Source organism: Ailuropoda melanoleuca, chromosome 15 (assembly GCF_002007445.2).
Source record: "Ailuropoda melanoleuca isolate Jingjing chromosome 15, ASM200744v2, whole genome shotgun sequence".
Taxonomy (NCBI): domain Eukaryota; kingdom Metazoa; phylum Chordata; class Mammalia; order Carnivora; family Ursidae; genus Ailuropoda; species Ailuropoda melanoleuca.
In genome coordinates, this window is record NC_048232.1 from 33,289,179 (window position 1) to 33,312,558 (window position 23,380).

General features: G+C 48.3%; 1 protein-coding gene across 6 annotated transcripts; it reads left to right on the forward strand.

Moving 5' to 3' along the window:
* The first annotated feature begins 1,949 nt into the window (after positions 1 to 1,949).
* DGKA (diacylglycerol kinase alpha) lies at positions 1,950 to 23,322 on the forward strand. Of its 6 annotated transcripts, none has more exons than XM_019796140.2 (25): positions 1,950 to 2,081; positions 2,195 to 2,327; positions 7,661 to 7,802; positions 8,239 to 8,312; positions 8,643 to 8,772; positions 9,043 to 9,117; positions 9,583 to 9,632; positions 9,996 to 10,070; positions 10,260 to 10,379; positions 10,494 to 10,608; positions 11,310 to 11,398; positions 11,528 to 11,647; positions 11,845 to 11,943; positions 12,158 to 12,241; positions 12,443 to 12,516; positions 12,676 to 12,750; positions 13,164 to 13,249; positions 13,341 to 13,430; positions 20,939 to 21,099; positions 21,350 to 21,414; positions 21,657 to 21,747; positions 22,029 to 22,227; positions 22,333 to 22,453; positions 22,649 to 22,709; positions 22,984 to 23,322. In XM_019796140.2, the coding sequence occupies exons 3-25, from the start codon at positions 7,739 to 7,741 to the stop codon at positions 23,065 to 23,067; spliced, it is 2,202 nt and encodes a 733-aa protein (XP_019651699.1). In that variant the 5' UTR covers positions 1,950 to 2,081; positions 2,195 to 2,327; positions 7,661 to 7,738; the 3' UTR covers positions 23,068 to 23,322. The 6 variants fall into 6 exon arrangements, with proteins under 6 accessions (XP_019651699.1, XP_002916100.1, XP_034499347.1 ...); XM_002916054.4 differs by having other exon boundaries at positions 1,996 to 2,081; positions 2,162 to 2,327; XM_034643456.1 differs by lacking the exon at positions 1,950 to 2,081 and having other exon boundaries at positions 2,127 to 2,327.
* Positions 23,323 to 23,380: the final 58 nt, after the last annotated feature.

Below are 23,380 nucleotides of genomic sequence, written 5' to 3' on the forward strand. Positions count from 1 at the left end.
ATGCCCACTTAAAAAATAAAAAAGGTCAGAGTAATGACTGACTAGGAACTTGCTAAAGCTTTGACATGAAGCTTTTGAAGTTTTCTCAGGTCACAGCTTGTCTTCCAACCCATGCTCTACCTTCCTGACTTCCACCAAAGGCCCAACTCAGAAGGTCTCAAAAAGACTCATTTAAAGACTGATTTGCATTCAATACAGTTATTGCAAGTGTTCTAACACTACCATCCTTAACCACTGCTCTCTTTCAACGATTGTGATTCAGCCTCACTGGGTCAGCATTCTGTCCTTAGCCTTGTTAGTAATGATTATTAGAGGTGAGAGTGTGAGATGAAGCCTTTACCTACAGGGATGCATTAGTCAGTGGACCTTTCTGCAAGAGGGAATCCTAAGATGGCCCCTGTCCAATACCAACCCTAGCCCTCCCCCCCCCCATTGTGCCCCCAGACATCTTGCCTCAGCTCCGGAGTTGACAGGAAATGAAACTCAATTGCCTGCCTAGCAGACCTGCCTGGGACCCAGCCCTGGGCCCCGGATGTGCCCCCCCCCCACACACAAACACACCCTGAGAAGGAAGAGGAGAAAGAAGAGGCTGGGGAGAACAAGGCTGTTGTTTTTTCCTTTCCCTTTGTTCATTGCGGTTTCTTTCTTTCTGATTTTTATGATGTGGTTGATTAAAGAAATGAGCACCTGGAACAGTAGGCATTATACGCCTCCTCCTTAGATGTTTCTTGGCCTTTCTTCCCCTTCCACCCCCACCAATAACTGACGAGGTATGATGGAGCACAGATCCTAAAGACTACACAAAGAAGCCTAGAGTATGACTGATTTCATCTTATTCCTTAGAGAGATCACCCCATGCCCCACTTTGAAGTCTCAAAAAAAATAATAATAAATCTTAACAGAAGCAATTTAACTTCAAATAGAGACGTATCTGAGGATGATGGAGTGAAAAACACAGGTCATACGTAGTAGCAGCGTGGTATCACTGCTAGTGTTGTTTGCAAGCAAAGCTGAGTGCCTTAAGGCTTAGTATCGTTCTAGATGAGAGGTCCAGGGGCAGAAAAATGGAAGAGGTGCTAGAGGACTTTCCTCTATTGTATGTTTAGGATGGCTTAGAGTGGGGAGGCTTTACACACACACACACCAAGCCACTCTTTGGTACAGTCCTTAAGCTGGGCTGTGTCTTTGGCTGTCTACAGAAGTAAGCACAGGACCTGGTGCATAATGGGCCTTTAAAAGTGCTTATGATTCCTTATGACCAAAGAGGTTATATAGGAGGGAGCAATAGAGGTGCCTGACTGGCTCAGTGGGTGGAGCATGCGACTCGATTTCGGTGTTGTGGGTTGAAGCCCCATGTTGGGTGTGGAGGTTACTTTAAAATAATAATTAAAAAAAAACAAAAAAAAAAGGAAGGGGAGAAAAAGGATAGGGAGTAACAGGGCCCTTATTTTTTTTTAAGATTTTATTTATTTATTTGACAGAGAGCAGGAGAGCACAAGCAGGGGGAGTGGCAGAGGGAGAGGGAGAAGCAGGCCCCCCTCTGAGCAGGTAGCCCAATGTGGGGCTCCATCCCTGTCCTGGGATCTTGACCTGAGCCAAAAGGAGTCGCTTAACCGACTGAGGCACCCAGGCGCCCCAGGGCCATTGTCTTTTTAAGACTGGGAGACAGGAGTAGAGAGACAGACCTTCTCCATCCCCAGCCTCCCTCAGATCTCCAGTTCAGGTGCAACAATACTTCCAAGCCCTATTACTCAGCAGCTACATTTCTGATAAAAATGGAGTTTTTCCAACAAGCCTGTGGGGAAACATTCAAGGACTGCTTAGATCCCTCTGTTTCCACTAGAGGGCCTCATGTATTCATTCCTTCTCTCCAACCCCCACCAGAAGTATGCATATACTGTGTGCGTGTGTGTGCATGTGTGTATGTGTGTGTGCGCGCGCGCGCGCGCACACACACACACACATCACACAGTTCACCCTTCCAGTCAGAGCTCTCCCCTCCTGCTCTCTTCTACCACCAGGTGTAAGAGGGAAGATTCCGGGAACTCAAGCCCTGTTACTGTGCCCTATTTCAATGAGGGGTAGGAGGGGGTTAGCCTGGGTTGGGGCGGGGCCAGGGAGCAGGATGCCTGGGTCCCCAGTTCCTACCAGTAAGTCCTAGGCCTCTGTCTATCTCCCTTGTACTCCCTGCCAGCCTCACCGTCATCTATGCTGCCCCAAGAGCCTTAACAACTTCAGAACAGATTCCAGACAGGAGGACCTGAAAGGATCTTCTCTCGCTCCTACTTTTGGCCAGGGCCTTTTATAGCACGTGCCAAGGCCAGCAGGTAAAGTGGGAGGGTTAGGGCATGGAGAAAGAGTAGACGCAGACCAGAGCGCTCTTTGCACCTGAACAACCCCAGAATTAAGGGAAGGCCCTGGATCTTGAGAGAAGGAGGTGTACTTACGTTGGGGAAAACAAGTCTGAGCCATCTGAGGTTTGGGTTTTAGGGAGGTGAGAAACCTAGATGCAAAGGTGGGCCTCAAATAGTGTTAAGCACTGTGGAGCCCGTGGGAGGAGGGAGGCATTTGTATCTCAGGATGTAGACTCTGGGACTCTGGGCTTGCTGCCGTGGAAACTTCTGAGTATGAATTCGCTCAATGATGGATGGAAAGGAGTTGGGAAGGGAAGTCCCTGGATGGCAGCAACGAGGAGAAGGTCAGACGTTGCCTGGGTGGGCGCCTGCCAAGCTGTGCCATCAGCGGCCCCGCCCTCTATCTTGACCTCCCAGGGCTGGGAAGAGGGGAGAGGCTGTGAATGATTAGAAAGAAGGGAAGATGGATAGAAATCGAGCTGTCCCGAGGCGGGGAGAAGAGGAGAAACGCAGGATGTGGAGAAAGTGGCGCAGACCAGAGCCCCGGAGATACCGGGGAGGTGGGGGGCTCAGGCTTGGTGACCTGGAAACAGGGGGCCTCTCCAGACTGGCGTTCCCGGAGTCGGGGGCGCGGGCATTGGGCGCCGGCGGGCCGGCCGAGGCGGGGGGCGGGCAGCTGTGTCGTCAGGAACGGGGCGGCCTCCCGGCGGCCGCGCCTGCCTGCTCCGTCCCCTCCAGCCCCGGTCGGGCTCCAGCTCCCGCGCCGGCGCTTCAGCTCCCACCGCGCGCCCTCCGCAGGCAAGGTAGAAACCCCGCGAGCCCCCCGCGCCTGCCGCCCTCCCACCCCGGGCAGGAGGGGGCGGGGGCCGCGGGAGGGGCCGCCGCCGGGCTGGGGTAGGGCTGCTGGGCGGCGAAGGAGGAAGCCCACAGCTGGAGCGGGTAGCTAGAAGGGTGTGCGCCAGGACGCGGGGGGCAGCGGGAGAGCGGGGCCGGAACTCGGTAGGCAGCGTCTCCCGCAGACCTTCCTCTCCATCCCCTCTGTCTCGCGGAGGGATGGTGAAGCTCGGCTCCTAGGGGCCCGAGTCAAGCGAAGTCCGTTTGGGAACCTCCACAGCGCGGCACGGGTGCTGGAGGGTTCTTGTTTGGCCTCCTGGTCCCCAGCTTCCCACCCCTACCCTTTCCACACCTGTCACCGGGAAGTTTCTGAAACTACCTGGGGCTGAATCCCACTTTTCACCTCTAAATAGGGGAAATGAGCTTTACCGAGGAAGAAATGTGACTACTACTGGGCATCTCGGCAGCCTCAGAACGTATGAGCCCACATCCCCCAACCATGCCAACATCGTAACTTCCTCCTATACCACACAGCGACACACACACCCCACCCCTTGCTCCGGCAGCATTACCATCTGCAGTGTTTGTGGAGGCTTAGGGAATTCTGACACTTCAAGGCAAACGATTCCGTCCCTGTCCCCTGGGGCCACTGACCAGCAGCAGGGATGGACAGGAAAGAATAGACACCCCCCACACACACCCCTGTCCTGGGAAAGAGGAGGAGGATGCAGGCCCTGGTGTGGTTAAGGGATTCAGAAGTCCAGGTAATCAGGCCTGGGCTTGCCTCTTGGGTTTCTTACTGGGTCAGCCTGAATGTTCTGGGGGCATAGCTGATTCTTGACTAATGGTAAATTTATATTGACTTAAATGGGAGTGATGGATGTTGAAGTGAAAAAGGAAACTTTAAATGCTTGCACTGGCCTTGGAAATCATATTTATCTCTTGGTTACCAGCAATTTTCATATTTACTATTTAAAATAAGATCTAGAAAACAGAGGCACTATGATTTAATAGAATGGACTAAGGACAGGATGTCTAGAGTCTGGGTATGACCCTGAGATTGTGTCTGAGCCTCAGTTTCCTCCTCTGTAACATGTGAGAGTTGGTACCTCTCAGCTCTGAGGATGTTCTAGGATTTTCTGCCTCCAAGTCAACTTCTTACTTTCTCACCCCAAGTTGGTAGAGGCGGGCAGGGTAGCCAGAGGAGGGAAAGGAAGAATGAGTCACAGATAGCTGGCAGGCGGGCAGCAGACCCCACCCTCCCAACCCTGGCATTCGCCTAGACTAGCCCAGGTTATAGCCTCAGGGCTGGGATGGAGCAGGGAGGACAAAATTGGACTTGCTACAGTTCGTTAGGGTGCAGGATCCTATAGTTCATCGCCTTTCAGCAAGACGCAGCCAAACTTTTGGTGAGAGAAGTCAGGAGGACAACTGAAAAGATCCCAGGAGCCCTTATGTCCAAGGTCTCAGCCCAGCAGTGTCCTTGGACCTTGACAGTCTAGTTTCTAACCACCTCCTTACCCTCCCAAAGGCAAAGTTCAGTATCCCAAAACTACATGTCTGTGCCTGAGATGACACAAGGGGGGAAAATGTATGACTGGGCTTCACTGCTGTTGGGAGTCCCTAGAACTGATGCCTTTCTGGCACCATTTTTCCTAATCTCCAGATGTGTTTCTCTATGTACCACCCTCGCATAACAACAACAACAGCTAACATTTACTGAGTTCTTCCTCTGTGCCATACAACTGCTTCCTCTGTGCCTTACAATTGCTAAGTATATTGCATGTATTATCTTACTTAATCTTCATGCTGTGACTGATTTCTCTAGGTATCCATTTTACCAATGAGGAAGCGGGTTCAGGAAGATGAAATAACTCACCCAAGAGTTAGGATTCTAATCCATGCCTGTCTAATTCAAAAGTCCATTCTCTTAATCTCTACTATAAATTACATGCAAGATCTGGTGGGCCAGGAGGGGTTGTTGTGAAAAGAGAGATGTGTCCTCTCTCCTGTTCATCATCCCTCCTTTGCTCTCTCCTTGTCACTTTCAGATTTCCTTTCCTAGAACCTTGGAGCCATCTAAGAATCCCCAGGGGTAATCAGAGAGGCTAATTAAACCATACAGGCCCAATTAGCCCTAAGACTATTATGTATTCATTAGATCTGGTGTCAGTAGAAGTTGGATTATAGTAATTGAAAAGAGCCAGATGGGTGGAGTCCTTTCTCCAGAATATCAGTGTCCCAGGATCCCCTTCTTAGTGTTCCCAGAGAGCCCCCAGAAGAGGAATGGTATACTATATAGACATGGACAGCAGAGGTGTCCCAAGGGCAGAGGCAGCAGGGAAGATTCTTGCACCATCAGAAAGGAAATTCTTGTAGGCCCTAACTGCCTCCTTGAGCCTTACCCAATAAACCCTAAATAAGTGGGCAAAGAGGAGGCAGAAGCCCCAGAAAGAGTGCCACAGTAAGTGCTTTTTAGCAAAATTCATTCATTCAACAAATATCTGTTTAGCACCTCCGATACGTGTTCCAAACTGTTTCCTATTCCCCTGTCAGGATGGATACCATGGCACCCTATTTAACCATATTTGGACTAATATCTTCCAACCTGTGCTCCCTAACTTTGCACAACGATTTGTACAAACAATATGGAGCCCCTAAAAGACGCTGGGCACTGTTTTAGGTATTGGGGATATAGTGGTGAACAATACTGACAAGTTCTTGTTCTTGGAACTTACATTTTGGTAGGAGAAGACAAACAGTAAACAAAGCAGCAAAGAAATTAGCAAGGTAATTTCCACTGGCAATAAGTCTATGAAGGAAATGAAGGAGGGTGCTGGGCTACTTTAGGAGGGAAGGATCAGGGAAGGTCTTGAAGGAGCTAACGCTTCAGCTGAGGGAAGAAAGCAGCTCTATCAAGAGTGGGGAAGGGCGTTCTAGGCAGAACAGTAAGTGTCATGGCCCTGAGCAGGGGAGAACTTGGCTTGAGGAACAGAAAGGGCAGTGAGATTAGAAGGCAGTGTGTGGAGGAGAGAGTGCACCAAGAGGAGGACAGAGGCAGGCAGGGACCCCATCACGTGGTTCTTGGGGTAGAGCTTTGACTCCTCCACTTATCACCTGCCTTGGGAAGTCCCAACCTCTTTGAACTCCAGTTTCTTCGTGTGAAGAATGGCTCTACCAGGAATTTCTTCTCTCATATGATTTAATTGTGATTGTTGGTACAATAATAGCTACCGTTTCTTGTAGGCCTTCTATATGCAGGTGTCATACTGGGTACTTTTCACATGTTATTTGACTTAATCTTCATAACTGTGGCAGATAGGTATCATTCTTCCCATTTTGCAGATGTAATTTGTCCCAGTCACACAGCGGTATAAGAGCTAAGAACGGAACCCAGATATGACCAACTCTAGTTTTTTGGACTCCTAAACGCTCTGTACTATACTAACATAAGATATTACTGCTATTGCTGTTATTGAATCTTCTTCGAGTCAAGTTGCCCTCTGCGGCGTGGCCCCAGGGCCAGGAGGCACCGAGATCCACGTGATGGCTCCTCCTCGGTCCCTGGGTCCCATAGCTGCAAGTCAGGACTCCCTGAACCCTGCTAACCTAGCGGGGTGCAAGGAAAACCCCGCATCTGAGACTCCTGCACTCAGCTCAACCCTCCTACAACTGCGAAGCCAGGCAGATGCTCTGAGCCTTCTTCCCCTACCTCCTCCCAATCTTGCGCGCCTGGGTCCCCGCCCTTCCCCAGTGGAGCTCTGAAGGGCGCAGGCGAGGCGGGGCCCGCGGCTGGGGACCTGGCCAGAGCTGGTTCTGTGTCGCGCGTCAGAAGCGCGCTAGAGGTCGTTGAGGGGCGTGGGTGGTTCGGGAAGTGGGTGGCTGAGCGGGAGTGGGGACCGAGGCTGGAGGCGGAGCAAGATGGGGTCGTGGCCGGGGAGGCGTGCCTCAACCGCAGTGAGAACCACCCGAAGGGCCGAAGGGCCAGGACTGCGGGATCCGAGATGGGAGAGAGCGCGGGCTCGGGAGAGACTGCAGAGACTGGGGGTGGAGGGAGAAAAGGTAGAAACAGGCGAGGGACACACCCACGGAGACACTTAAAGACTGGTAAAACCGGGTGGGAAGGGAGGAGGAGGGGGTGAGGGGTGGAGGAGAGGGATGGTGGGGGGAGTGAGGAGGGGAGAGTCAGAAATGGATCGAAACAGATTGGGGAAGAAATCAGAGAGATGGAGAAGGATCCAGAAATGGAGGGGAGAGAGTCAGACATGAGTCAGAGAAACAGAGACAGAGGACAGACTCGGTTAAGGAGAGACAGACATAGGGGAGAGGTATAGGGGGAAAGGAAGAGACTTGGGAGGGACTCAGAGGAAAGAACAAAATAATAATGGGAGTGGAGAATCAACGGAGTAGACAGAAGCAAAGAGGCAGACAGCTGGCTCTTCCCGCTACATAATTGTCTCATCTCCCTCCAGACCTACCGTTGGAAGCAGAGGTGCAGACGTGAGTACTATCGAGCTGCCTTTGTGGTCTTCCTTAAGAAAAAAAGAAAGATGGCCAAGGAGAGGGGCCTAATAAGCCCCAATGATTTTGCCCAGCTGCAAAAGTACATGGAATGTAAGTCTTCCTATCCATCCTGAAGTTTGGTAGAAATTACCCCCAGAGAACCCCTGCTCCTCATCCCCCTGCCCCTGGGTTCCCCAGTGGCCTTAAGCCAGTTGGTTCCTGAGATATGCCTATGGCTGGGAGAGGGAGGAGAGGGAGATGGGGAGATGGCTGTGGTCTCGGCTTTCCACCCACCTTCTCTGAATGAACCTCGACTGCCTGTTCCAAGTCTCAGAGAAGAGATGTGAACCGAGGTACCACTCTGGAGCATCTGAAATGTTATTCTCTCGATATTTCTCTCTGCATGTCTGTGTTTCTTCCTGGCATTTCTTCTTTCTTCATCTCACTTGAATCTTTTTTCCTGTTGGATGTCTGGGTAGGACTCCAGCAGAGGGCAGGGAGAGCCAAACCAGACTAATGTTCTTCCTTCATACTCTTCACACCCTAGACTCCACCAACAAGGTCAGCGATGTCCTAAAGCTCTTTGAGGATGGTGAAATGGCTGAATATCTCCAAGGAGATGTGAGTGGCAGCTCGGAGATCCTCTCCTTGACTAACTCTTCCCATCTTTGATTTTGCTACTCCACTGGGATCCCCAACTTCCAGGGATTATTCTGGGCCCACCCCTTTCTGTTCTCCCTCTAGATACCCCCGTGTCCATTGTTACCGCAGCTATTGCTATAGGACAAAGAAAGAAATTCTAATTGAGGACTCAGCCTTGAGAAGAAACCATAGCCTGCTTTGGATGCTTCTTAGCTCTACACTTGTTCTCTCTGTCCTTCTACTCCTAATTCTTCAGTCCCCACCTCCCATCCTGCACACTCCCTAGGGTAATGCTTGCTCTCATCATAGGCCATTGGGTACGAGGGATTCCAGCAATTTTTGAAAATCTATCTGGAAGCAGATAACGTTCCCAATCACCTAAGCCTGGCACTGTTTCAGTCCTTCAAGATGGGTCACTTTGAAGACACTGTGAAAAATGGTATGGTCATGAAGGTGGGACTGGGCTGGACTTCCAGAAGAAAAGTCAAAGTAGTATGGGTTTTGGGGTGAGAGTTGAATTGAGTCACATGATGGAGGCAGGGTTGGGGAAGAGAGGTGGAGGATGGCCATGCTGGTCTAGGAGCTAGAGGGAGGAAAATTAAAGGGAAGAGTTGGAACAAAGGAAAAGAGAACAGCCATAGTGGAGACACTATGACTCTCAGATCTGCTATGGAGACAACCTCAGATCTGCTGTCGTTTCTGTAACCAGATGTGGTGTATCTCAGTGATGTCTCCTGCTACTTTTCCCTTCTGGAGGGTGGCCGGCCAGAAGACAAGCTAGAATGTGAGTTCCATCCTGGACTGGGAGAGGGGAAGAGAGGAGAGGGGAGGGGAGGGGGTATTCCCCAGCCTTCCTTCCCTCATTTTTTCAGGATTCCTAAAGGCTGACAGGGCCAGACAAAGGTGGGGCCAGAGAATGGGCCCATTGCCTCTGTTCCCCTACACTCTTTATACCTATTGCCATTCACCATAGTCACCCCAGTTCCCATGTCCTGTACATTTTCATGTGGGTGGCCTGGGTTTTTCTTGGGTTGTGGGAGGTGTATTCTGTCTCCCCTATTAGAGTCACAAAGGGTGGAATCCAGGCCTGTCTCCCCTCCCTTATTGTCTCCTCTCTCAGTCCCAGCACCAGCCTCTGGCTCTTCATCTAAAAGATGTCTCCCATCTCTTTATTTCCCCTGTATTCTGTTATGAATTTGGGGGGTATCCCTCACAAACTGACCCTGGCCCCCCCTAAAACACCCTACAGTCACCTTCAAGCTGTACGACACGGACAGAAATGGGATCCTGGACAGCTCAGTGAGTTGGGGGACCTGTATGCTGGCCAAGGGAGTATGTGTCCATTTGTCTGTATCCTCCTGTCCCAACTCTTCCAGGATCTAAAGAAGCAGAGGAGGCTAGAGGGAGAAGCCAAGTCCTCCAGGACTAAATTTGGGAGTGGGTCCCCAGCTCTTGGCTCCAAAGAGAGGAGGCTAGAGACATGGATTGGGGGCTGCCTTGCACACATACCAACGCACATAGACACTCATTTACTTGGCAGCGACACCTGAGAATGAGAGGTGGCTCTCGGGGTGGAACCCAGGAACCCTGATTTCTAGAGAAGAGTTTGAATGGTGGTAGTGAGGTGGGATATGGCTGTGGCTCTTACCTCTTGGCCCCCAGGAAGTGGACAGAATCATCATACAGATGATGCGAGTGGCTGAATACCTGGACTGGGATGTGTCTGAGCTGAGGCCGGTAAGGCAGTTTTTTCCTTCGTGGCCCTCCTTTGGCCTTCTCCCTGGTGAGTCCTGCATCTACCCTATCCCGTTTCTGACAGGCAGCCGGTTCCCTTGGCAAGGATGGCTGGGCTCGGTGTCCTAGGGGGCAGAGGTGTCCGATCTGAGGGGCCTCTCAGACCAAAAGTCCCCTCCATTCCCTGCTCAGATTCTCCAGGAGATGATGAAAGAGATTGACTATGATGGCAGTGGCTCTGTCTCCCTCGCTGAGTGGCTCCGGGCTGGGGCGACCACCGTGCCGCTGCTAGTGCTGCTGGGTCTGGAGATGGTGAGTAGGAGAGACTTGTGGAGATGGGATAAGATAGTTGCCTGGGGTTGTGTGTGCCAGAGGCTGGCGCTGTAAGGGCTTAGGCCCTCCCTAGCATCTGCTGTGTCCTCCCAGACTCTGAAGGACAATGGGCAGCACCTGTGGAGACCCAAGAGGTTCCCCCGACCGGTCTACTGCAATCTGTGCGAGTCGAGCATTGGTCTTGGCAAACAGGGGCTGAGCTGTAACCGTGAGTGATGGGGCCTGGGAGTGTAGGGGCAGAAGGGCAGCCCAGCTATCGGCGGGAACATGCTGCTTTGACCTTCGAAAGATCTGGGTTCGAATCCTGGGCTCTGCCATTGACTAGTTAGGTGGGAAAGCCACACAACTTTCTCTTCCTTTCTTTCTTTCTTGCAGTCTAGTTGACCCATGGTGTTACGTTAGTTTCAGGTGCGTGACATTGCCACATGACTTCTTTAAGCCTCAATATAAAACGAGTTTTCAAAAATAAATAAAAATAAATAAAAAATAAAAATAAATGAGGTTTTTCTCGACCGAAAATGAGGTAACTGTGAGCATTAAATAAGTGGATTCAGGAAAAGTACTCACATGGTGCGTGTACATACTATTAAGTCTGCAATAAAAATTAGCTGCTATTATTATTGTTATTGCTATTGTTAAATCTAGGCCTCCTTTGCATCTTCCAGCTGAGTTCCTGGCACTTAGAAGGAGTGGGGGTAGGCATTTGGTAGCAATTGCTCTTTCACGGGGAAGAGTGAGCAAAAGGCACAGGTCTCGGAGGTGAGCCCCCACCTCAAACTTTAATTCTCTACCACACTCTCACAGCAAGGGCTTGTATGTCTTAAGTGAATGATCCTGCCTCACACCCAGGTTAAGAGGAAATAGGGGGAGGGGCTGTAACTGAGTCTCTGACCCTCTTCTTCTCGCCAGTCTGTAAGTACGTCGTTCACGACCAGTGTGCCATGAAGGCCTTGCCTTGTGAGGTCAGCACGTACGCCAAGTCTCGGAAGGACATCGGTGTGAGTGATCCCACGTCCGCCCCAAACCACCCACATCCCGGCCCTGGCCTTTGGCCCGTTGCTGCCCTCAGCCCTTCCCCTAGTCCCTACTGAGACCCTTTCAGACAAGGGATTGCCTTTCTCCCCAAGATCCAATCGCATGTGTGGGTGAGAGGAGGCTGTGAGTCCGGCCGCTGCGACCGCTGTCAGAAGAAGATCCGCATTTACCACAGTCTCGTTGGACTGCATTGTGTGTGGTGCCACCTAGAGGTCAGTTTGGGAGCTCACCAGCCTCTGCCTCGGATCTCGCCCCTAAACTGCCCTCTGCACTGGTCTCCCCGACTGCATCTCCCTCACAGCCACAGTTGCCCTTGCTCCTAAGGGCTCTCTTTCCAGTACTAGACCCTCAGGGTTGAGAGGTGAGGAGTTCTCCTCCATGATGTCTGTATGCCCACCTTGTCTTTCAGATTCATGATGACTGCCTACAAGCCATGGGTCATGAATGTGACTGTGGGCTGCTCCGGGATCATATCCTGCCTCCATCTTCCATCTATCCCAGTGTCCTGGTGAGACCCTTGGGCAGTGGCTAGGAGAGGACAGGAGGAGTGCTTCCCTGATTTAAACACACACACACACACACACACACACACACACACACACACACACACCATGCCATTTATAGCAGAGAGCCTATAATTTTAGGACTCAATCAGGCCCTTATCTGTTTAGGGATTCACATACAATCCAGTTTTCCTTCCCTTTGCTTCCCTCCCTTTCTAGGCCTCTGGACAGGAGCGTAAAATTAGCAAAACAAGCCAGAAGACCGTGGATGACTTAAATTTGAGCACCTTTGAGGCTCTGCGGGTACATGAAGGGGGTGGGTTTTTCTTGACTGGAGCCCTCAGAGGAGGGAATGAAGTGGGAAAAGTGGGGGATGGCGCCTATTTGCCAGAAGCCCCACTGTGGTTGGGGAGGGGGAAAGCACCTTGGGGCAGGCCAGCCTTCTGCCACTGTCTTTGAAAAAAATCCCATTTTCCTTATCCTTGTTTTTTTTCCAAAATGCAGATTGACCCTGTTTATAACACCCACCCACTTCTGGTCTTTGTCAATCCTAAGAGTGGCGGGAAGCAGGGGGAGAGGTGAGAAGAGATATACTGGGTCTTCTAAGATGGAGAAGGAGGACCGATGAGGTTGAGAATCTGTGTGTATGGAGGGGACATACCTTGAGGAGGACAGCAAGAGGGTGGAGTACAGATTGTCCATCCCCTACCATAAACTCTCCTTTTCCCCTAATACAGAGTGCTTTGGAAATTCCAGTATCTACTAAATCCTCGACAGGTATTCAACCTCCTAAAGGATGGTCCTGAGCCAGGGTGAGTACAGGTTAGGGGCTGTATCACAGTGTTTGTATGGGTCTGCCTGTGTGTGTTGGGGGAGAGCAGAAAATAATACATGTTGGGAGGACAGGGCCAGGGGACCCCAAGGGAGCAGAATTCAAAATGCTGCTTTTACTAGGGTCACTAGTAAAATCCCCATACCCCTGAGTTCTCTGGTTCATCTTTGTTCTGCTCTCAAAACATAAAGATACCAGTTTCTCCCTAACCACTGAGGAGTGGATGTAACTTTCCCCATTGTACTTTTTCTCTGACCTTAACAGAAACAAGTCTTGTGACGAAGGGAAAGGGGGTCATAAGGAATGAGAGATAAGACGTAATCTGCCTGTCCAAGAGTTGGTAGACACAATCCTATTGTCCTTCCTCATCTTCTCTCTTCCCTTTTATCACAGGCTCAGATTCTTCAGGGATGTTCCCGGTTGCCGGATTTTGGTGTGTGGTGGAGATGGCACAGTAGGCTGGATTCTAGAGACCATAGGTCAGTACTGGGAGAGGCTCTGGGAAGGGCACTGGGGCATTGGCGTCCTAAAGCTAACTCCCTCCATCCATCCCCTGACCTGCCTCCCTAGACAAAGCCAACTTGCCTGTTGTGCCTCCTGTTGCTGTGTTGCCCCTGGGCACTGGAAATGATCTGGCTCGTTGCCTAAGATGGGGAGGAGGTAAGTGGTTAGAAATTGTTTTCCTGGGACATAGGGAGAGTCGGGTAGGAAGGGAAAGGCACATAGAGAAGATGTCTAGGCATTGTTGTATGAAGAGGGGTGGGGAAGAGAGGCATGGATGGGTGGTTACCAAAGTGGGTTGTCCCCAAGGAAGAAAGCTTGGGATGAAGCAAAGACCACTGTCTGAATCTAGAAGGGTCAGGGTGACAGTCCTCTTCCCTGTATACCTAAAGATATCCTTCTGTTTCTCCCAACCAATTCTTAGGGCTCAGAGAATCAAGGAATACGGAGGACAGTGTGGGAATAAGAAAGGTTGTATAAGAGCTAAACCAGATGTTCAGTGATGGAGCTAGCAGGGAGCTCGGACATGATTTGTTCAACCACTCAGCCAGTTAATCAGGGGTCATTCATTCATTTATAATCATTTCTTCCCAAGTCAATTGCAATAGTCTGATTTCTAGACTCTTTCTAGGGTCCCTTCAAACAGAAAGAGTTCAAGGGATGGTACTGGTAGATAAAGAGGTAAGGGTGGGGCAGGTTGAGTTTGAGGTGTCTTCGTTTGAGGCTGTTGGACTCAGAGTCCAGCTCTGAGATCTTGCAGAAGTTATGGAATAGGGGTGCCAAGGAGAGTGAAAGGCATTCTAGGTAGAAGTTGTGTAAGGCCAGAGGAGCCACCAAACGGCATAGTAGTATGTGCATCAGGGAGTGTGAGTCATTCATTATGACTGGGACATGCAGTGCAGGGTGGGGAATGGGGAGAGGAAGGACTGAGTTGAACCAGGTCCAGATTATGGAGGGTCATGAATGCTGTGCTGAGTTTTTTTATCCTGCCAGAGATTGAAAGCAGACTGCCCACAGAAATGATCTGTATTGTTTTACATTGTTGCCTTGCAGTGTTTTAAATTTTTTAAATCTTGCTTATTTCTGAGAAGTGGGTCATATATTCTTCAGTTCACCACAATCTTCTCAGCTCCTCGCTATTCACTCATTCACTTCACCTTTCTAGCCACTGAGGCATTTGAACGTGCAAACCCTGAATCATGGGGAACTCTTGAACTCATGAAAAATGTAACTCAAATTAAAAATAGGTATATATATGCCTGTTTATATATACTATATACAAATTGTGTTTTCTATATATATGTAATAAAAATTGTTGTGTATATATTACTCCAAAATGTAGAAATATCTGTGAGTACATATTATAATCTAAATATGGTATTTAGGGGCACCTGGGTGGCTCAGTCGGTTAAGCATCTGCCTTAGGCTGAGGTCATGATCCCAGGGTCCTGGGATCAAGCCCTGAGTCAGGCTCCCTGCTCAGCGGGGAGCCTGCTTCTCCCTCTCCTTCTCCCTCTGCCCCTTCCCACTGCTCATGCTCTCTCTCTCACTCATTCTCTCTCTCAAATAAATAAAATCTCCTTTAAAAAAACAAATCTTATATATAAACATAGGACCAAATTTTTTTACCAGTTTTTTTTTTTTAGATTTATTTATTTGAGAGAGGGCAAGCAGGGGGAGGGACAGAAGGAGAGGGAGAGAGAGGGAGAGATGCAGACTCCCTGCTAAGCAGGGAGCCTGCCTCAGGGCTCTGATGCCATGACCCTGAGATCATGACCGGAGCTGAAATCAAGATTCGGATGCTTAAAGGACTGAGCCACCCAGGTGCCCCTGGCCAGTTTTTAAATCTTCCACATCTAACTTTGTGTTTACTTAAAATATTAGGCACTTTGAAATTATGTATTTCACTGTGCATTCTGCAAATGAGACTCTGAAAGCAGTTTCTGCCAGTTCAACCTAAATCATGAAATAATGATAAATAATGGTATAAATGCAACACTAAATTTGTGTTGCTATTGAAAAAAATCATAAGATTTGAAGAAGAGGAGATGAAAGGAGAACCACAATGGGAGCTCTGTGGAGGATAGATTGGAAGAAGGAGACAGGATAAGAAATTACCTGTAGGGGCACCTGGGTGGCTCAGTCTGCCTTTGGCTCAGGGCGTGATCCTGGCATTCTGGGATCGAGCCCCACATCAGGCTCCTCCGCGGGAAGCCTGCTTCTTCCTCTCCCACTCCCCCTGCGTGTGTTCCCTCTCTCGTTGGCTGTCTCTCTCTCTCTGTCAAATAAATAAAATCTTAAAAAAAAAAAAAAGAAATTACCTGTATTACAACAGTCTGGTCAAAAAACACTGAACACCAAAGCAAGGGCAACGGCAGGGCAGTTTATGAGGCAGAAACCACAATACTTGGTAACTAATGGCTGGTGGAGGAGGAGGTGAAGACAAGTCTAGGACATTTTCTGGTTTGTGGACTGAGCATATGGGACGCCTTCTAAGGTAGAGCATACAGGAGGGGTTTAAGGAAGATGGATTCCATTTTGGACATGTTAAGCTGAGGTGTCAGTGGAGCACCCAGATGGAAGTGTGTGGTGATTAGCTACAAATAGGTATTATTAGGAAGATACATGTTTGAGAGTCATCTGCTCCTAGGAGGTAATTGACATCCTGAGAGTAGGTGGGTTACCCAGGGAAAGAGGTAAAAAGAGAAGATGGACAAGGTTGCAATATCCTAGTAAAACACCCTATTTAACAGTTGAGCGGAGGAAAATGCATTATTAAGGAAGTCTGTGTTCGTGTACTATTGTCACTATAAGAAATCACCATAAATAGTGGCTTAAAATGACACAAATTTATCATCTTATAGTTCTGGAGGTCAGAAGTCCAAAATAGGTCCCACTGCGCTAGAATCAAGGTGTTAGCAGGGCTGTGTTTTTTCTAGAGGCTCCAGGAGAGAATTCTTTGCCTTGCGTTTTCCAGTTTCTAGAAACTGCCTGCATTCCTGGGCTCATGGCTCCGCTTTCAACCCTCAGTGTTATCACTCCAACCTCTGTTTTCATTGTCACATCCCCTTCCATGACTCTTATTTCTTACCTTCGTCTTTCACTTATAAATAAGGACACCTGTGATTATATTGGGCCTGCCCAGATAATCCAGGGTAATCTCCCTCATTTAAAAATCCTTAATTTAGGGGCAGCTGGCTGGCTCAGTCAGTAGAGATTGATCTCCAGGTCATGAGTTCAAGCCCCATTTGGGTGTCGAGCTTACTATTTAAGAAAAAAAAAATCCTTAATTTAATCCCATTAGCGAAGTCTCCTTTGCCATGTAAAGCAACATATTCACAGACTCTGGAGATAAGAATGTGGACATCTTTGGGGCACCTGGCTGGCTCAGTCAGTAGAGCGCACAACTCTTGATCTCGGAGTTGTAGGGTTTTGTTTTGTTTTGTTTTTTTAAGATTTTATTTATTTATTTATTTGACAGAGAGAGAGAGAGAAGCGAGAGAAGGAAAACAAGCAGGGGGAGTGGGAGAGGGAGAAGCAGGCTTCCCGCCGAGCAGGGAGCCTGATAGATGGCTCGTTCCCAAGACCCTGGGATCATGACCTGAGCTGAAGGCGGACACTTAACAACTGAGCCACCCAGTCGCCCCTCAGGGTTGTAGTTTTGAGTCCCACATTGAGTGTAGCAATTACTTAAAAATAAAATCTTAAAAAAAAAAATAAGACACAGGGGCACTGGGTGGTTCTATCGGTTAAGCGTCTGACTCTTGGTTTCGGCTCAGGTCATGATCTCCAGGTGGGACGATCTCAGGCTGGGCTCCTCTTTCAGGCTGGGGAGTCTGCTTCCCCTCTCCCTCTGCCCCTTCCCCCTACTTGAAGGCAAAGGTGCATGCATGCTCCCTCTCTCTGATATAAATAAATCTTTAAAAAAAAAGAAAAAGAAAAAAGACTGCAGACATCTTTAGGGGCCATTATTCTGCCTACCACAGACACTAAGAAGGAACAGTCAGAGAGGGTCTGTAACTTAGAGAATGGTATTTTAGAGGCCAGATCAGGAGTTTCAAGAGTTAAGGTGCGAACTAAAGATATACTGTTGGTTTTGGCAGGAATTATTGGCAATCTTTGCCAGAAGTTTCAGCAGGGTGGCATGGTGAAAGGCAAATTATAGTGGGTTAAACCATCAGTGGAATGTGAGGAAGTGGAGACTTACTTTTTTTAATCTTTTTTTTCCTGATTACAAAAATAATACATGCTTGTGGTAAAAAATAATTCAAACATTTCAGATATACATGCCAAAAAAGTTCCCTGTAATCTACTACCTAAAGTTTTGGAATCTATTCCTCCATGTTTTTCTTTCTAGACAAATAATAATTTGTACTTAAACAATGAGGTCATTCTATTGATGTTTATCTTCTTTTTTAAAAACTAAACAGTTCATCTTGGTTATCGTTATTTTCAATGCAGTCAGATTTACCTCACTCTTTTTATTTCTGAATAGCATTCCATTGTGTGAATATGTCATACTTTATTTAACCAGTCTCCTATTGATAGACATTTAGGTAGTGGCCAGTTTTTTATTACCAACCATGCTACAGTGAACACCTTGCATGTCTATCTCTGCACACAGATGTGAGAATTTCTCTAGGAGGTATTTCTAGAATTGCTCGCTCAAAGAGTACGAACAATTTACATTTGGCTAGTTATTTTCTTCTTAAAAGTTATACAAATAAAAAGGGACGCCTGGGTGGCTCAGTCAGTTAAGCATCTGCCATTGGGTCAGGTCATGATCCCAGGGTCCTGGGATCAAGCCCCACATCAGCCTCCCTGCTCAACGGGAAGTCTGCTTCTCTCTCTCCCTCTGCTGCTCCCCCTGCTTGTGCGCTCTCTCTCTCTCTGTCAAATAAATAAAATCTTTTTAAAAATAAATAAAAGTTATACAAATAAAAAATAAATAAAAGTTAAGCAAATAATATATCAGTACATTTTCACTGTAAAAGACTTCACAAACTAAAATGTATAAGTGTTCACGTATAGGTCTCCTCCCCCTACTCCCCACCAAGTTCCATGTCCTTCCCCAGAGGTAACCACTGTGTCCTATTTGCATCCATTTTCCTCTTTTTATATGTACACACACATACACACAAAACTTTTATTTATTTATTTTTATTTATTTACTTGAGAGAGAGAGTGAGCGAGAGAGGGAGGAAGAGAGAGAATGCATAGGAGCCAGGGGAAGGGAAGAGAAACAGACTCCCAGATGAGCAGGAGTCCGATGCAGGGCTCAATTCCAGGACTCCGGGATCACAACCCAAGCCAAAGGCAGATGCTTAACCACCTGAGCCACCCAGGTGCCCCACACACAACTTTTAAACAAACATAAATGGAAACATACTGCAGAGATTGTTCTGGGACTTCTTTTTTCATTGAATAATATGTCTCGGAGATCTTTCCATGTTAGTACATATAGATTACCTTTTATATTCAATAGCTGTACATTATTTCTTGGCCTGGATTTGCCATAATTTATATAACCTTCCCTGGCTGAAGGGCATTTAGATTGTTTCCAGTTTTTTGCTGCTTTAGAGAGTACCTCAGCAAACATCCTTGTACACACATCTCTGTTCACACAAGCATCCATTTCTGAAGGAGAAATTCCTAAAAGTGGAATTGCTGCATCAAAGTATTGTTTCGAAAAAATTTAATAAGTTGTGATAAAAATTGCCAAATTGCCTTCCAAAAATGAAATACCAATTTATGCTCCAACTAAACAGCACATGAGAGTGCTGGTTTATTCATAATCTCAATAACACTTAGTTTTCCCAATCTCTTTATACTTTGTCAAGACAATAGGCAACAAAAAGTTAACTAATTGTTTTAATTTATAATTTTTTAATTGTTAGTGATACTGAGCATCTTTTTTTTAAAGATTTTATTTATTTGAGAGAGAGAGCACAAGCAGGGAAAGGGGAAGGGTCAGAGGGAGAGGGAGAAGCAGACTCCCCACTGAGCAGGGAGCCTGATGCGGGACTCGATCCCAGGACCCTGAGATCATGACCTGAGCCAAAACCAAGAGTTGGACACTTAACCGACTGAGACACCCAGGCATCCCCAGTACTGAGCGTCTTTAATCTGCGTATTGGTCATTTGTATTTCTTCTTCTGTGATTGGCTTATTTGTATTATTTGCCCATTTTCTATTGACTTTTTGGATTTAGTGATTTATAAGCATTTTTTGAATGTTGGGGAAGTTAATCTGTTATATGTGCTGCAGATATTTTTTCCCAGTTTGTACATTTCTTAGGTGCATTTATTTATTTAACCATATAGAAGTATTAAATTTTAAAGATTTATTTATTTATTTGAGAAAGAGAAAGGGGGGAGGGGCAGAAGGAGAGGGAGAGAGAGAATCCCAATCAGACTCCCCACTGAGCATGGAGCTTGATGTGGGGCTTGACCCCACAACCCTGAGATCATGACCCTAGCCAAAACCAAGAGTCAGACACTCAACCAACTAAGGTACCCAGGTGCCCCTGGAAGTTTTGAATTTTAATATAATTGTATTTATCAGTCTTTTCCTTTTTTGGCTCCCAGTTGTGTATTATGCTCTAGAACAGCCTTTTCCACTCAAAGACTTTAAAAACATGCACCCCTGTTTTCTGCTAGCTCTAATTCTTTTTTTTTTTTTTTTTTTTGCATTTAAATTCTCTGACCCATCTTGAATTTATTTTGGTATAAAGAGTGACTTCTCCATCCAGCACCTTCATTGAATAATCTTTTTCCCATGTCTTTAAATGCTATCATATACTAAATTCCCATATATACTAGAGGCTATTCATAGGTACTCTGTTCCTCACTACTGAACTTTTTATTCTACTTGCTGTGCCAGTGCCACAGGGTTTTGATACCACTGCTTGATACTGTGTTCTCTCTGGTAGATTAGGGAAAGAGTGTGTGAGAGAGAGGGAGAATCCTTATTCATCACTCGTCTTTTTCAGCATTTTGTATTTTCCTGGCTGTTTCCTCTAATCTTTCAGATGAATTTTGGTGTTATTGTTAGATGCATACACACTGGAAACTTCCACTCTCTATGACAGTTTGGAGAAAAGGGTCAGCAGGGGCTGACCTTAAGACTGCTCCATGGGAGGGGAGCCTGGCTGGTTCAGTCAGTAGAGCATATGACTCTTGGTCTCAGGGTCATGAGTTTGAGCCCCACATTGGACATAGAGCTTACATTTTAAAAGAGAGAGAGAGATTGGTCCGTGGGAGCTAGGACCAAGCTTCCTTCCTTCCTTCCTTCCTTCCTTCCTTCCTTCCTTCCTTCCTTCCTTCCTTCCTTTTTTTAAAGATTTATTTATTATTTATTTGTCAGATAGAGAAAGAGCACAAGCAGGGGGAGAGGCAGGAAGAGGAGGAAGCAGGCTCCCCACTGAGCAGGGAGCCTGATGTGGGACTTGATCCCAGGACCCTGGGATCATGACCTGAACCAAAGGCAGACGCTTAACCAACTGAGCCACCCAGGCATCCCACACCCTGCCCTTCCACTGGCTAGGGCTTGGAAGGTCTACAGAAGCAAGGCAGAGGATCTTTGGGACTTCATGGGGCTGGGAGCTGAGAAGAGGGCCCTCTGAGACCCATGGCTCAGTTCTAACCTGTCTTCTCCCCCATCCTTAGGATATGAGGGACAAAATTTGGGGAAGATCCTCAAGGATTTAGAGATGAGTAAGGTGGTACATATGGATCGATGGTCCGTGGAGGTGATACCTCAACAAACTGAAGAAAAGAGTGACCCAGTCCCCTTTCAAATCATCAATAACTACTTCTCCATCGGTGTGGTGAGTGAAGTGGGATATGGGGGCTAGGGAGGAAGTATGGGTTAAGCAGCAAGAAGCTAGAGCTGGTTAGAAAGAGGAGGTAGAGGTTAAGGGAGCTGTGACGCAAGGAAAAGGGGGGTGGGGTACAGTGGCGTGAGTTGCAAGAAAAGAACATGGGACATACTGCTGCCAAATGGGGGAGTTAAAGAGAGAGTATTCTGTGCTGAGAGAGGAGGCAGGCCTCTGATCCTACATGCCCTGAACTCCCCAGGATGCCTCTATTGCTCACCGATTCCACATCATGCGAGAGAAATATCCTGAGAAATTCAACAGCAGGTGAGGGAAAGGGGGGGTGGGGGTGGAATTACACAGTGGCAGGGACCAGGTTGTGGCCCAGTTTGACTCAGAGCACGTAGACGGGCAGTGGCATCTCTGAGAAGCCCCTCAACCAAAGCCACCCTCTTCCCTAAAGGATCGGAGTCAGGAGGTTGATGTCCTTCCCTGTCACTTAGCCCTTCTCTGCCAGCACTGTGTAACTTGTCCCCTCCCTCTTGGGCCTTGTGTTGGGGCTGACGCAGAATGAAGAACAAGCTATGGTACTTCGAATTCGCCACTTCCGAATCCATCTTCTCAACGTGCAAAAAGCTGGAGGAGTCTTTGACAGTCGAGGTGGGTGTGATGAGACCCAGCCCTACATGCCTTTCACTTTCTTCTGTCTTGGTCTCTCCCTCCACAGGTGCCCACAGGAACTTCCCCTATCCTTGAACCTATACTTTGACCTCCCAGCTCTCCAATCCCAATTTCCCAGGTTCTCAACACACTGGTCCCTATTTCCTGCCATACTTTGCAAACCCCCAACTCCTGGCCTTCCCAGTCTGTCCTCTGGTGGAGGGAGGGGTCGCATCCATGGTTATGCCAGGAGGTGAGGCTTTGTGCTCTGCTCTTCTCAGATCTGTGGGAAACCACTGGATCTGAGCAACCTGTCCCTAGAAGGCATCGCAGTGCTGAACATCCCTAGCATGCATGGTGGTTCCAACCTCTGGGGTGATACCAAGAGACCTCATGGAGATACCCATGGGATCAACCAGGCCTTAGGCGCTGCAGCTAAAGTCATCACTGACCCGGATATCCTGAAAACCTGTGTACCAGGTAAGCAGCCTTGGGAGCTGAGTGGGCAGGACCAAGGGGAAGGTGTGGCTCCCTTTGGAGGCACCCCACTCCTGCAAAACCTATCTCCTTACTTCCCACCCCCAGACCTAAGTGACAAGCGGCTGGAAGTAGTCGGGCTGGAGGGTGCAATTGAGATGGGCCAGATTTATACCAAGCTCAAGAATGCTGGACATCGGCTGGCCAAGTGCTCTGAAATCACCTTCCAGTAAGGAAAACTCTGGCCAGGGGCTCTGAGGGAAGTAGTAGGGCCAGGAGAGCAGAAGGGTCATGGGGATGGTGGGGAGGAGCTGTACTAGGAGATCTTCCTCGGTAACAAAGGGTCTCAAAACCAAGCTAAGAAATAGAGTTTTGGTATTCAGTTGGTAAGGAATTTCCACCTATCTGCCTTGGCCTCCCACAGCACCACAAAAACCCTCCCCATGCAAATCGACGGAGAGCCTTGGATGCAGACACCCTGTACAGTGAGTACTGCTTACACCTGCCCAAAACTGAGCCCTCAGGCTTCCTGGGTCCTAAACCTCCATTCCACAGCTTCCTTACTCCATCCCAGTGTCTCAGGTTCCCCTGTGCACCATTCCTCCCAAATCGTGATTTCTTAGCCCCTGGCCTTCCTGCCGTGGCCTCTCTAGGACCCTGGCAACTCCCCCTCACCCCACATATTTTCCCTCAAATCTCTACTGCTCCAGTCCCAAGGGAACCAGGTCCTGCCTCTGAACATGCCCCCTTCCCTTCCAGATCAAGATCACCCACAAGAACCAGATGCCCATGCTTGTGGGCCCACCCCCTCGCTCCTCCAATTTCTTTGGCTTCTTATGCTGAGGGGGACTCCTCAGCCTCCAAGCCAGCCTTGAACCCACCTCTTTATCCCTGGACTCTACTCTTAGGCTCTGTACATTGCTGCCACACCCTCCTGCCAGCTCAGGGGAATGTTCCTTCACCCTCATAGTATTTATTATCCTGCACCACCTCCACGATTCCCCATGCACACGTGCGTGTGCGCGTGCACACACACACACATTGAAAGTGCCTCATCTGAATAAAATGTCGTTTTTCCCCCACTGGGGTATCTGTTAAGTAAATGGTACACCTCCTTCCCATGTGCCTCCCCTCCGTAAATGACATAGATGCTCCC

Excerpts from the sequence above, each read along its gene's own strand:
- DGKA (XM_019796140.2), top strand. The coding sequence starts at position 7,739 with ATGGCCAAGGAGAGGGGCCTAATAAGCCCCAATGATTTTGCCCAGCTG. Across the intron at positions 7,803-8,238 it reads GCTGCAAAAGTACATGGAAT|ACTCCACCAACAAGGTCAGC; the intron begins GTAAGTCTTCCT and ends TTCACACCCTAG. Across the intron at positions 12,751-13,163 it reads AAGGATGGTCCTGAGCCAGG|GCTCAGATTCTTCAGGGATG; the intron begins GTGAGTACAGGT and ends CTTTTATCACAG.